Raw genomic sequence first — 14,979 nt, forward strand, 5'->3', positions numbered from 1 at the left:
AAAAGCAAAAATTTCCCTTCTTTCTTCTTCATTCTAGCGCCTCTTCCTTCTCCGTATCAATAATTGGACTATTATTTGATAAACATTATGACCCCACGACAGTAAAGAGAGAATAATAAAGAGGAAAGTAACACTTTCTTTCTGGTCACAAGAAGACTTACATGGCAAATTGAATTATTGAAAGAGCTCTAAAGTTTTTGTCATCTGGAATCTGGATTTGTTGATTTTCATAAGCGATCAGATCAATGGAAACGCGTCCCTTAATCTTCTTGGTCATCTGAAAACTTCAATTGATGCAGTAAGTTCTTCCAACTATATCTATATGGGAAATCCATTATTTATTCATCAATTATTTCATTTTCTTCATCTTAATTGCAGCTCTATATATATATATATATATATATATATATATATATATATATGGTTTAATGTTCAACACTTTTTGCAGTCATAAGCTCGAGCCTCAAGATTCCATGGAACAACTTAAATCTTAATTGCACTAAAGTTTTCAACTTCAAGTCTTCAACTGATCCTCGGAAGCAAGTGTCCTCGTAATCTGACGACTTTCATGTAAGTTCTTGCTACACATCCGGTCTTATATCCATGCGAGTTTCGAGTTGTGTAACTTGTCGCGTCCTAAATTAATAGATACTTTAAAATTTTGACAATATATCATTTTTAACATATCTGATTGAGCCCCTGTGTACCCAAATAATTAGTTTCATCTGCTTAAATTGTGCAGCTGTGACTCCTTGTGAGTCTTGATTGGTATTGGTCAGGGGATCAAACTTCCCATTCAAGAACCTATGGGGGGAGAGGCTTTTCTTGTGGCATTCCTCCAAGTGCTGGTTGACAAGTTGGCGCATCGCGAGGTCTTCAAGTACTTTGGACTCGTAAAAGGCGTCGACAAGAAACTGAAGAAATGGAGTGCCACCTTGTCTGCAATTGCAGCGGTTCTGAATGACGCGGAGGAAAGGCAACTGACGGCTGAGAGCAACGCACTGAAGCTCTGGCTCGATGATCTCAGGGACTTGGCTTTTGATGCGGAAGACGTGTTGGACAAATATCATACTAAAATGTTGAAACGTCAGATACAACATGCTCATTCCAGCACAACAAACAAAGCATGGAAATCAATTCCTAATCGTGTTTTCAACTTCAAAATGAACTCGGAAATACAGAAGATTGCCGAGCGATTACAAGAGATATCGGAAATACAGAAGATTGCCGAGCGATGACGTCTTCATGGAAGAATGAGGGTAGACATACTTCCCGTGTTGAGACTAAGTTACTTTTATCTTCCTTCACATTTGAAAAGATGCTTTGCCTATTGCTCAATACTACCAAATGACTATGAATTCGGGGAGATGCAAATGATCCTTCTGTGGATGGCCGAGGGTTTGATTCATCATCGACCAGAAGATAATAAGCAAATTGAAGATTTAGGTGCTGATTATTTTCGGGAGCTCGTATCTAGGTCATTGTTTCAAAAGTCAACCAAAAATACTTCAAAATATGTGATGCATGACCTCATTGGTGATTTAGCACGATGGGCAGCTGGAGATATTTGTTTTAGATTGGAGGATAAGCAAAATGATGATGGTGTACAACTGAAACCGAAGGACCTCATTGGTGATTTAGCACGATGGGCAGCTGGAGATATTTGTTTTAGATTGGAGGATAAGCAAAATGATGATGGTGTACAACTGAAACCGAAGGCACGCCATTCGTCTTACCTTATGGGTTGTTATGATGGGGTTAAAAGATTTGAGGTATTTTCTGAAGTGAAATGTTTGCGAACCTTCTTGCCACTAGCAAAGGGTATGCCCTTCAATTATTTAAGTCGTCAGGTTACCTTTGATTTATTGCCAAAATTGCAGTACTTGCGGGTGCTCTCTTTTAATGGCTATAGAATAACTGAGCTGCCAAACTCAATTGGTGATTTGAGATATCTACGGTATCTCGACCTTTCCTACACATTCATAACCAGTTTGCCTAAATCATTAAGTACTCTTTACAACCTGCAGACATTGATATTGGAAGGTTGTTCTGAATTAAAGTCATTGCCTGCAGACATGAGTAATCTAATTAATTTGCGCCATCTCAACAACTGATCAGATGTATCTCGGTGGGAAGGAATGCCTCCAAAACTAGGTAGATTGGAGAATCTCCAATCATTGCCTAATTTTGTGGTGAGCGGTGAAAGTGATCAATCAGGGATAAGAGAGATAGGGCCCCTTTCGCAGCTCCGAGGAAAATTGTGCCTCTCAAGATTGGAGAATGTGACTGATGTCGAGGATGCCAGGAGGGCCAACTTGAAATGCAAGGAGAGGCTTGATTCGTTGGTCCTAGAATGGTCTCATTCAAGCGACACAGGAGAAACTGAATCCGCTGTGCTTGACATGTTGCAGCCTCATACAAAGATCAAGGAGCTCACCATCAAGAGTTATGCCGGCAAGGAATTTTCATCATGGGTTGGAGGTTCCTTCTTCTCTAATATGGTGCTTGTGCGCTTAGAGGAATGTAACAATTGTTTATCGTTGCCACCTCTCGGACAATTGCCTCAACTCAAAGAGCTTTATATTAGAGGAATGAATGCAGTGGAAAGTGTTGGTGCTGAGTTTTATGGCGAGTGTGTCTTGGCTTTTCCTCTGTTAGAGATTCTCGAGTTTGTGGATATGCAGCATTGGAAGGTGTGGCTTCCTTTCCAACTGGATCACGGAAGTGGTGTTTTCCCTTGCCTGAAAAGGCTTTCAATCAAAAAATGTTATAAGTTGGAAGGCAAGCTGCCAGAGAAGCTCGATTTGTTAGCCAAACTTGAAATTGTTGAATGTGAGGAATTGGTGGTTTCGATTGCCAACTACAAACAACTTCGTCAAATAAACGTTGACGGTTGTAAAGTGTTGAAACATACAGATGCTAAGGTTGAGTTTGAGTTATTAGAGTCCTTGTGGCTTTCAAACATTTCGGAGGTGATGTCTCTGGAAGCAGGGGAATTATTCAGGAAGGGATTAAAGAAGGTTAGAGATTTGAAGATTAATGGATGTGAGAAGCTGACGTCTTCATGGAAGAATGAGGGTAGATTATTGCAGCGGTTGACTAGTATTGGCCGTTTGGAAATTGAAGACAACTCTCGTCTAGTTGAAGAATTGGGAGAAGAAGCAGAGGAGTTGCTGCAATTGGAAATATTGGAGTGCAAGCTTGAATGTCTGGAGTTAATAAAGTGCGAAAATCTTTTGAAGCTACCAAAAGGGTTAAATCAGCTGTCGTCTCTTCAAGAGCTTCGCATATACGAATGTTCATCTCTAGTTTCTTTTCCAGATGTTGGTCTGCCACATTCTCTTAAAGACATCGACATTAGAAAGTGCCATTCGTTGATATATTTTGCAAAATTCCAGATTCCCCAAAATCTCAGAAGAATAGAGATAAGAGATTGCAAAAGTTTGAAATCACTAGTAGATGAGGAGGAATGTGAACGACTGGGTTTAATAGCACCGAACGGGTTCTTCAGCGACAACACCAATCACTGCCTTGAATATATTCACATCTGGGATTGCCAAAATCTGAAATCCTTACCGGATGGCTTATGCCACCTCAACAATCTTCAACAGCTACGTATTTACAATTGTGGAAGTCTTGTTTCCATCCCGAGACTGAGTGGGGGGAGAAGACCCTCCAACCTGAGAAAGATGGACATCTACGAATGCGACAAATTGGAGGCGTTGCCCGAAGACATGCACAATCTCAACTCTCTTGAGGAATTGAGCATCGACTACCGTGAAGGTTTGACTTTTCCTCCCAACCTCACGTTTCTTTCAATTAATAAGGTCAAGAGCTGTAAGTCATTGTGGGAGTTGGAGTGGGGGTTGCACAGACTCACCTCTCTTATAATCCATGGTGAAGACCCGGATACGGTGTCGTTTCCACCCGACATGGTACGGATGGAGACGCTCTTCCCCAAAACTCTCACTAGCCTCTCAATAGTTGGCTTCCCGAATCTGAAGAAACTGAGCAGCAAGGGCTTTCAATTCCTCACCTCCCTTCAATCTCTGCATCTCATGTTTTGTCCAAAGCTAGCATCCATTCCAGAGGAGGGTCTGCCTCCTTCACTTACGAAACTTTGGATCTTTAGGTGTCTAGTGCTAAAAGAGAGATGCCAACCAGGAAAAGGACGCTACTGGCACAAAATATCCCACATCCCTTACATATGAAGCTGATGGTCCAGGTATCATTTTCTCGAGGAATGTTTTAATATTATTATTATTATTATTATTAATCATGTTTATTCTTGTAAAGTAAAGTAATCTACAATATTTGGTTTGGGTCAAGGTTTTGGGGGTTGAGGAGTGGCTGCTTTGGGAGGCCTTCAATTGGCGACAACTTGGATATTTCTCGGCCAACGTTTATTCTCATGGATTCCTATATTTGCTTTTTTTTCTTTTTTTTTTGGGTAAACAATTGCTATGTTTGCTTGGTCCCTTTTCACTGATTTGTATTATAACTTTATAAATGTGCTACCTTTTCTCCTAAGTATGGAGTTTTTCCCATTCAGTTTTTTCCCAGCAAGATTTTAACCAGGCCACTTAAACCTGATCTTTTATTTTATTTTAGCAAATTTTGACTTATGAGCTAGTATTGCATTTTATTTAATGCATCGAGAATAAGCAATCAATAAAGAAATGGAAATGCAAGGGGCTCGTTGTTGAAGTTGTGTTGTCTCTAGTCTCTAAACGATGATTAGATTCTCAAAAAGTTGCATTAGTTTCGGTATACTGACTTGACCATTTTTTGACGTGGGAATTAGTTTCCCGATGTGGAATGATGACCGCTAACGCTAAATGACTTCCTTTACTACGTCTTGTCTTCCTGAAAGTAGAAAATATGTGCCAACGAATTTTGGTAAATCAAATCGTTATACCAAGCTTTCGTCACTTATTCAAAAAGTGCACTATTCATTGGTGACGATTATGCGTTTTAATTGAGTTCTAAGGAAAATAGAGGGTAGTAATACATCAGTACTAAAAAGTGAATTTGTGAAAAAACTGGTTCGATTTTATTCATGGATTTAATGTAGGATTGTGTCTCTGCAATTTTCCATTTTTTTATTGGACTCTCAATTTTATTCCAAGCGCACAAACCACGTCAGGGCTGACGCCGACTTAACGGCGATACGAATCATCTTTCTGTTCCCGTCAGCAAAATAACGCCGTTCATCCCGAAACAAAAACCGTTAAAGCCTCATATTCTTTTCCAGATTTCACAATACAATTTAGGCCCATTTCTGGCCTAACGTCTCTCTCTATGTGCTTTCCGAGTCATTTCATTTTCCCGGAAAATAAAAATGTTCTTTCTTCTTTGACCGAATTCATGTCGGTACGTAATCTCTTTCTTCAATCCGAATATAAATTCTTAATCTTTTGTATGGCTTTATTTGGTTTTTGTTTAAATTTAATCTTTGCGATGCTTATTTGCTGTGTTTCTGATTGGATTGAACTCTAATTCATTTAGATTTATTCGTTAATTTGTATTGACTTGATTGTAATTCTCTCAGATGCATTGGTTTTAGATTAATTTCTTAGCAAAATTCATGTTTTTAGTTTTAATTTTTTTGTTTTTATCATTCTTAAAGTAAATACATATATATGATGCAAAATTTGGATTCGTCAGAGGAGCAGATTATAGTTTTTCGGTTTGATTTATAGTTTTGTTTAATTAGGAATATAGTGAAAATGAAAATGAACAGAAAACGGTTAGTGAGAAAATGACAAGTTTTCTTTGTGTTTATTACAAAATTAGCAAGTTGAAATTTTTGAGAGTATATTGCTTCTTGGAGCAGGTATTGTTTCGAGAGTGTGAATCCCATGTCGAGAATTGAAGTGTTATGTAAATAGTTTGAATGATCTCGGGCATCTCCACCCGTTGCCAATTGGTTTCAGGTTGGATGCTCGAATTGTAATAGAATGAAAGGTATTGTTGTTTTTTTATTATCGTTCGTTGTTTGAGTGGCGAATATACAAATTGCTTCCTGATGGTGTTTATGACTTTCTGTATTTACTTTTAATGCTTAGTATATTAATGGCATCGCGTACTTCCTAAGATTTCATGGTCATGTGTTTGTATGGTTCTGTATGTATGTGTACAATCTTCATCCCGACTTTGAATGCATAAACTAGCTGGATGGAGAGGTTTTGTTGTTATTGCCTTGCCCAAAACAAGGATTTCATTGAGGGCTAAATAGATTTCTTTTAACTGGGTTATTATGTGGTCGGGGAAGGTTAGAGTTCTTATGTGGTCGGCCAAGTGCTTTGTGAAAAATGGATTTATGTTGTCTAAATAGTTGTGTTTCAATTGCCTTTTCTGAGCTTCTTCCTTCCTATCTGGTATCTATTTTCTATCCTTTTTCGTAGGATGTTAGCTCCATGGTGACATGGTGTGCTGGTTCCTTTATGTTTGTATATTCTCGTGTTTTTTCATTACAATGTTGAACTCAGTGAAATGCTAGTACTTGTACTTCGAGCCTCGACTAGAAAAAAACGTCGCGTGCACTCGGGATTTTCTCCAGGATGCCTTGTAATATTCTAACATTGCTGGATGCTAGCTACAGATGAGCATTTTTCCTTCAGTTTGTCTGCTAACTTACAGTCCAAGAAGAAGTTGCTTATCACAACATGTTGCCAATGTTCATGGATATATACAGTTATTTCAATGAGTTTCTTTGAAATTGTTTGTGATATTTTCGTGCCAAATAGGATGAGAAGAAAATTTCATATCTCAATTTTTTAGCTCATAAGATTTATATTAAATTATTTTTTCGCCTTTTATTAAATAATACGTTGAAAAAAAAAACTTAAGTGTTCGGGATCTTTTATTACCAATTTCAATACAACTATTAATTTAAGTAACATAACTTTTAGTTTAGGTACCAATAAAAAAATCAACTAAAATACTACTATAATTCAAAATAATTATATGATTGCCATGTTTTCCGACCACCCAACTGTATTAGCAACCATGTCACCCTTACAATCAATCTTAATAACCAGGTTTCAACGAACCTCCTTGTGCTGCATTGTGTTCGCATACATGAGCCCGGGGAGGAGCATTACTATTTGCATTATGATAAATAACCATGATTTTGATGAGTACTGTAGGCTAGAATTTCCAATCATTCCCAAGGGAGAATGGTTCAATATGACCTATAGACTACAAGAACTCAAATTCCCTTTTTGTTATCTTCTATAAACCATCCGCTAGAGTTCTTGGCATGCAGTGACCATATTTGGAGAATGACTAGACACATGTTGGGATGCCATTATGACATCATGGGTGAACAATACAATTTTCGCGTTTAAGTTTCTCTCCACATACATCGCATTAACTTTGTTTTTTTACTTTCTTAGCATGTTTGGGTGCATTTTCAGTTTTTGGAGAGTGGAAAGGTCAAGTTGGTAGCAGATTCACATGAGAAAGACATAAGTCTAAAATTCCTCGTCACTAATTCAGTTTACCGAGCTTAATTGCTCTCCCTTAATCTACCAAATTGTCATAATAAGCTAGTAATTTCACTTCATGAAAATCTTGCTTAATGTTGTTTGACTTGTTTCCTTTCTTAAACATCTAGATGTTCGTTAATTATATGCTAACAATAATTGCTCTTCATCTTCAAATGGATCATAAATTAATATAGCTCTGTGACTAATTAAGTAGTATAACTCCAAAATGGTAAAGCATAATCCATGATAACTTTGGTAAATCTGGTGTCAGCAGGATCATGTTCTTCTTGGTGTTGTGTGGCTTAGGTTGTTTAAGTGTCTTTTACTGTTTTAAATTGATTATATATATTATCTACAATGGCTTACAAAAAACTAAACCAAACACCGTCACAAAATAATATCATTGGTGTTGAAAGGGAATGTAGCTTAGTTGTTTACCAGCAGTCACATTTCCACCCGAAGTTTCATGTTTGATTCCCCCAAAATCGTTTGTATAACTGTGTAGGACATTGGCGATAAGAAAACAATAAAAAAGAGAACAATATTACCCCGCGAAAATTAAGGATAGAGAAAAAAAGAGGATTCTAACTTTCTTTATGGACAGAAAGATGAAGGCTTGTTATATTCAACACGTAATCGTCATAGCAATTGAAGAGTTCTGAAGTAGTTGTCCTCGAAAGAGGAAGACTTGTTATAGTCTTTCAAGTCAACACCTAATTCTCATAGCAAATTGATCCGTAAAGTAGTCAACAAAAACTCAAATTCCATTTAAACAACCTGTTTTATTAACGGGATGTGATATCCATACATCTATTTTTACTTTTCACACACCTCTTGTTAACTTCTGTCATTTGATCTACTTCATTTCGTGTAATCTGACGGTTGAAAATTAAAAAAGTGTGTGAGAAGTAAAAAGATATGTGTGGATATCACAACCCTTTATTAAATCCTAAATTGTATAACTCCTTCAAACATATCAATGGCGAATATGATATTTTCTGTAAATCATCCAGTAGAGCTCTCAGCAGGCAATGACCATATTTAGGGAATGACTAGACACATGTAGGGTCTCATCAAAACACCATGGGTTAACAATACAATTTATGTTTAAGTTTCTCTCCACTTACATTGTGTTAACTTAGTTTTTGTACTTTTCTAGCATTTTCGGGTTCGTGCATTTTCAGCTTTTGGGTAGTGAAAAAGTCAATTTGCTGGGAAACTTATTAGTAAAAAGCAAGTTCACACGGCAGGACATAAATCTAAAATTTCTTGCTGGGAATGTTTTAATATTAATATTAATATTATTATTAATCATGTTTATTCTTGAAAAGTAAAGTAATCCACAATATTTGGTTTGGGTCAAGGTTTTGGGAGTTGAGGAGTGGCTGCTTTGGGAGGAAAATTTTTTCAAGATATCGGGAACTCCAACTCACCTCTGCCGGTTGTTGTTCCGAACCAATGGTTATTAGACAACTGGATTTCTTTATTTTTTTTTATTTAATTCATTCTCTTAAATGCTGAAACTTCACTCCCAAAAAGTAAAAATAAACGGAGTTTACGCGTCCGTCAATAACCTTGCGTTCCGTTCTGTTCTCAGTAATCTTCTTTATTTTTTGATGAAATATCTTCTTGTCGCTGAAAAAAGGAGAAGGGGAAAAGCTGATTTGCTATCATGTTTGTTGCTTGGGACATTTGATGGTCTCTCCTTCGTGGTATGGATCTACTCAAATCTCAGTCCCTCTTCTTTTCTTGAAAGCTCTGCAGGAAATTTACGATTATTTCCGGTGATGGCTTCCTGCCCAACTCTCGTTGTTTCTCCTCCTCCATCTTGTCTGTATTGTAGGTTTCTTTTGGAGTTGGAAGGCTTTGTGGCTTGATTTGTTGGCTTTTATTGTTTGGGTTTTACACCAAAACAAATGGTTCGATACTGAGCAGTGGGTGATCTGTAGAGTAATTCTGTTTGCACTCGTAAATCTGTTCGACGCACACCCTCTCCCTCTCTCAGGCTAGAGTAGCCATGGCAAAGGGAGGAGAACTAGGAAGGCTTTTGAGAGAGAGAGAGAGAGAGTGTGTGTGTGTGTGTGTGTGCGTGTCGCTATCAGGTGAAATTCTCAAGTTTTGGTAGTGAAGTATTCAAGAATAGTACACTGCAATCCTTCTGTTTCATATTTGAGCGCTTTTATACGCACAGATTTTGAAGCTTTTCGCCATCGGGATAAATTCTCAAGTTCGGTAGTGAAGTGTATTAAGGAGATAAAGTATGTGCAATCAGTTATGGAAGAATTCGAACTGCTGTACACATACAGAACTAAGAAAGTGGATGAGTTCTTATGAGCACAAGATTTTGAAATTTACCGGATTCCTTGCGTCTAATTACTCGTGACATTATTCCAGTTCAACTCCTTTTTGATGTACACAGATAAAAACTGTGTACTAGGAGGCAAAGCCAAACCAGAACGTTCTGCAAGTAAGAACTCCGTGCCGATCAAGTAGTCTGCCAGGCCCAGACTCAAGGCAGCAAGCTTGGAGAAATGCTGAACCAGAATATGCAACTTCATTCTTCTCCCTTGGAATCGAATTATGCACAACATCAGTGAATTCTCGATTGCCCTTTTTGTGGTCTCCCTCTCCGATCCTGGTTTCGGATCTTTGTTTTGCAAACAGGCCTTTACTGTTCCATTTCACGTCGAGGATGAGCGAGGTGTATGGAACTTCAGAAGTATCCCTCACAACAAAGCAGATAACTGTATCAATCGCTAAGCGGTTTACAACATCAAGTTTCCGAAAAACATTTCAGTGTTGTGAAAGACCTGCAAATTAGCAGCAAACTGCCGTAGCTTATCAATTGACTGTGATAGAAATAAGTTAAACTAACCTTATATATTTGATCAAGAGCTGCAAAATAAGTCATAAATTCATAAGATCTAATATTAAAAAAATGTAAAATTAAGCAAATACACAGAAAGAAAACGCTTGTGGTGAAAATATTTTTGGAACTAATTTTTTTGTAAAAATACAAGTAAATCCTCGAAAGTATTTCTTAAAAAAAAAAAAAAAAATCTAAAAGAAACATTTCAGTCATTTTTTAAAAGCACTTCAACTTCTTCTCATGAATATTACAATATAATAATTTGTACAAAACTGACATATACTTGCTTCAACTTATTATCACTGCTCCAAGAATCATCTGCATATTATAAATACAAAATCCGCAAGGAAAATAGACTTTCACGGTTTACATAGGAATTAAACAATAATGCGCGCACACATACACAATATCCACAAATTTAGTGATTTCCCTATTAATATATATATATATATATATTTTTTTTTTTTTTTTATTTATTTATTTTTGTATGCAACAATGTTCCTTAATTTTGTGAGAGAATATCTTACTTTGAGGTTAGACTGATGCACATCAGACGACGGTGCTGACAGATGGGAATGTAAGAGATGATGACAGAAGAAGAGAGAGTACACTCCCAACAACGGTAAAGACTCCCTTTAGCCGATGGCGGGTTGTGCTCTCTCTCTTCTGTCAACATATATAAACTCTAACCTCATTCCCCATCGCATCTATACACCCTTAATGCCACAAAACTCATGCATTCATCCCTGTAGTGCAAACCATCAATTAATAGGGTGAGATAATGCATTTGGGCTCATATAAAGCTGATAAATTGTATACAACGCATATTAGCATGTCTACTACCCCTTACATACATACATACATACATATATGCGTATGTATAGATACTAGCGCAGTTGTAGAAGAGATCAGGCCCGGCCCAACACCAAAATTATTTGGGTAGGATATTTATATATGTTTTCATAAGTGTATAAATTTATAAAATTTCGTTTGATGACAAAGAAATTGAGCTAGAAGTGGTGATTTTGTCATTTGAAAATAATGATGAGGGCTTGGGTTCAAAACACTACATGTGCTTATTTACTTTCCAATTTTTACAAAAAAAAAAAAAAAAAAAAAAAATCGTAAGAATATAAATTTATAAAATTTTGTTAAATGACCAAAAGTTTAATTAGAAGCAATGATTTTTGTTGTTTAAAATTAACAAAATTTCCTAAGTTTGAAATGCTATTTGCGTGTTTATTCTTTTCAATTTTTACAAATATTTGTTTGATTATTAATTTATTTTTAGTTACTAGTTAGTAATTATATGGGTTGCTATTTTTAAATATTCGTTTGAATTCAAGTCTAATTTTCTACAAAGAGTAATACGTAGACCAAATTATTAGAGCAAATTCGCAAATCATATGATGTGTCCATTCAAAGGATTTAATTTAGTGTCCATTCATTACTTACACATATTAATTAAAGACTCGAAAACATCATTAATTTTTTTTAGTCTCATGTTGACAAGGTTAGTAAATAAGAAAAAACACCTCAATTTATATAAAAACACTTTAAAAATTCAGATGAAAAACAAAACTCATCATCTATCTACGTGCAAGCTTAGAGTTTTTGGGCTTCCTTCTCTAGATACAAAATATATTAGTCTTTATGTGTTTCTAAATGATTAAGTTTGAACTACTTTTCCATGTAAAATTTTATCGATGTTTTACGTGAGAAAATAAATAATTTTCTTATATGAAGTTAGGTCACATTTTTTAGAATAGTCCCAAACCTTAAAAATCTTTGAACCAGCCCTGGAAGAGGTATTTAACGGCACAAACCCGATTTAGTACAACTTTGGGTCTCGGAGTCAGATTTTGGCCCATGAGTTGCGGGGGACAAAAAGTTGCGCTCAACCGGGTTTGTGCCATTAAACACCTCTTCAACTTTGGGTCTCAGAGTCAGATTTTGGCCCATGCGCTGCGGGGGACAAAAAGTTGCCCTCAACCGGGTTTGTGCCGTTAAACACCTCTTCTACTCACATACACACCATACTCTATATAGATATATGATTTTAAATATCCATTAATTCATTATTATAAGCATAATTTTTGTTAACAGATAAATAATTAAACATAAGAACTTGCCTCTATATGTAGCCAAAAATTAACAATGATCTGGATTTTTTTTTTTTTTCATCAAGCCAATAAATATGTACTGATCATTATCAACATCCATCACCATGAAGGGGAAATTTGTGAGTGAAATCAATACTGAATTTATAAAATTTATATGTATATATAATGTGCTCAGATATGTACTTATATATACCTAATTTATGCATATGCATAAAAAATCAGATTAAAACAATATACCTATTTCCTATTTATCACAGGAACTACTTCATAAAAAATAAATATAATTTACCATGACAGTTTAATCAAAACACAGGCTAAAAATTGAGAGAGAGAGAAGGGGGGGGGGGGAGAGAGAGAGAGAGAGAGAGAGAGAGAGTTTTACTCTTAGGGTTCTTCAACTTTTGCTTCAAGAAGCTGGTCATCAGATATGATTTTCACTGCAGAAACTACTAGTTTCTCTTCACTTTCCATGAAAGATAAAGAGGAAAGAAGAAATACAGAAGTAGATAGAAGCAGAGAACAAGTGTGGGAGTGAGAGATACGTATAAGCTACAAATTCTATACCTCATTGTATCAGTTGTTGATGAATAGTGTTCATCTTATAGGGACCTGGTCCCTGCCTATAACCGGTGACTTGTATTATGACCGGCTAGTGAGGGCAAACTAGTTTCGACACTTGTTTTTATTTTATGATTTAGATGTTGTATTAAACATCATGGGATCGTCACCGTTTAAAATATCGATATAAGTACAAATATCGATATGTAAATTTATGAAAATATAGGTAGATATATCGATATCGGTTTTTTTCACAGATATTAGGGAAATTTGCAATATGGTATTTCTCATTCAGATTTAGTTGAAATTAGAAAAAATTTCTCATAAAATTTCAAAAGTTTGAAATTTGAAATGAGTTCTGGCAAAAAAAATATGTAGTGTATTGGTAAATATTGTAGATATTTATTAATTTTCTATATCTCGCCGATATAGGATGAAGTTGTAATTTAACCCTTCTGTATCGATTCTTAATTTTTTAGATATTTCAACGAAAATATCGATGATTTCGTAAATATTTTAAATACAAGGTAGTATATAGGATTTCAAATCTATTCAAACCCAAACGTTACTATTATCCGAAATTAAACTTACGTTTTAATTAAAAACAGGCTGCCTAATTAACATAACGGGATAAGAAAGAACACTTTTTTTTTTCTCGTGTATGCAAGCTTACCCGTTTGAACAAATTTGGAGTTGGGACTTGGGAGATTCCTTTCAATCGTGATGAAACTTTTCACTGTCAAAGGACTCAAAGTCGTTAATGGCACCAATAAAATTTAAAATGGTATTTAATTAAGGAGAAAATGACGTTGATAAAGAATAATAAGACCCGTGGTGTAAGCAACGTCATAAATGGGTAACCAAATATGGTGGGGGTGGATGTTGACCGGCTATTTCAGGTCAGCCGGATCCAAGAAAGGGTCTTTGTTTCTCTCTCACCTCACCTGACATCACCCGTGATAACCGATAAACCTGTTGCTTTCGTGACTGTGGAGAATATCGTGACGGTTGAGTGGTGACACGTGGAGGACATGCACGGGTTGTAGGCTGGTGATTTGGCATATGAACAGCGACGACCTTTCTCTCACGAATTGTGCGTACTTTATAATTTGCACTTTGAAATTATCATTTTACATATCAAATTTTATATTTAAAAAAAAAAATACATTCGTCAAAAGTGCACGATAAAATTTTTAAAATGTAAATAACAGTGAGCTAATTATTCGATCGGTGCCATGCCAATCTATATGGTTTAGTGAAAGTCTTCGTAATACATTGTTAATAGTATACCAAATCAAATCAAATCAAAATTTTCATTTACAATTCAAACATGTTACTCTTACCACATTTGTACCATCTTTATACTAAAAAGGGGATTTGTATATGTAGATTGACTTTACTTCTATTAAAAAAGTGGTACGAATATGATATGAAAATATAGTTAAGTGCAGCATTAGACTTCTTTTGAGTTCGTGGTACTGATTTTAATCTTCTACTATAATACACCTAAACTTGTTACTTCATCATGTTATTTATTTTTATTTAAATGAAAAGTATTAGGTTCAAATCTCGTAAATGACTATATTTACCAAATAATTTACTTTCCCACCCACCCAGATAGTTTAAATATCATCGTTGTAATGTCATTGTCCACCCTCTAATTCAAATTAGCAGTATTAGGGAGGTCCATTTAATGGGCTCATCAGCCGTGACAAGGAACTTAAAACATTAATAAACTCTGAGCATCTTTGATTGGTCAGTACTCACTAGGTCTTATTCTTGTAGCTATAACTAAAGAGATTTTTCAACGTGTCCAAAACACGAGACTATACATTACATGACATTATACAAATAAAAGAACACTTGAAAAACTTAAAATAAAACTTTTATCTATGTATATAATGACATATAATGTACTACTCGTCTTTTGCATATA

At 35.7% G+C, this 14,979-nt stretch overlaps 1 protein-coding gene and 2 long non-coding RNA genes across 7 annotated transcripts; 1 reads left to right on the top strand and 2 right to left on the bottom strand.

Moving 5' to 3' along the window:
- Positions 1-1,386: 1,386 nt before the first annotated feature.
- Positions 1,387-1,764, bottom strand: LOC148692658 (uncharacterized). The gene is made up of 2 exons (XR_015953456.1): positions 1,626-1,764; positions 1,387-1,529 (listed from the first exon to the last, which is right to left on the bottom strand). It is a non-coding gene; the product is annotated as an uncharacterized LOC148692658 (long non-coding RNA).
- Positions 1,765-2,138: 374 nt separating this feature from the next.
- LOC148692659 (putative disease resistance protein At3g14460) lies at positions 2,139-4,551 on the top strand. Of its 2 annotated transcripts, XR_015953455.1 has the most exons (3): positions 2,139-3,783; positions 4,133-4,225; positions 4,330-4,551. XR_015953455.1 is itself a non-coding variant. In XM_088679993.1 (2 exons), exon 1 carries the CDS (start codon positions 2,139-2,141, stop codon positions 4,209-4,211), a length of 2,073 nt encoding a protein of 690 aa, XP_088536119.1. In that variant the 3' UTR covers positions 4,212-4,225; positions 4,330-4,551. The 2 variants fall into 2 exon arrangements, 1 of the variants encoding a protein (XP_088536119.1); XM_088679993.1 differs by having other exon boundaries at positions 2,139-4,225.
- A 5,152-nt stretch (positions 4,552-9,703) lies between these two features.
- LOC137742128 (uncharacterized) lies at positions 9,704-13,047 on the bottom strand. 4 transcript variants are annotated; one of them, XR_015952974.1, is made up of 4 exons: positions 12,868-13,040; positions 12,189-12,403; positions 10,890-11,108; positions 9,704-10,321 (listed from the first exon to the last, which is right to left on the bottom strand). It is a non-coding gene; the product is annotated as an uncharacterized LOC137742128 (long non-coding RNA). The 4 variants fall into 4 exon arrangements; XR_015952973.1 differs by having other exon boundaries at positions 12,189-12,327; positions 12,868-13,035; XR_015952975.1 differs by having other exon boundaries at positions 9,704-10,303; positions 12,189-12,327; positions 12,868-13,034.
- Positions 13,048-14,979: the final 1,932 nt, after the last annotated feature.

This window comes from Pyrus communis, chromosome 11, assembly GCF_041283825.1.
Source record: "Pyrus communis isolate YQ-2024b chromosome 11, ASM4128382v1, whole genome shotgun sequence".
In the NCBI taxonomy this organism is placed as follows: domain Eukaryota; kingdom Viridiplantae; phylum Streptophyta; class Magnoliopsida; order Rosales; family Rosaceae; genus Pyrus; species Pyrus communis.

Bases quoted from the DNA above. Each gene is read 5' to 3' on its own strand.
- LOC148692659 (XM_088679993.1), top strand. From the start codon at position 2,139: ATGCCTCCAAAACTAGGTAGATTGGAGAATCTCCAATCATTGCCTAAT.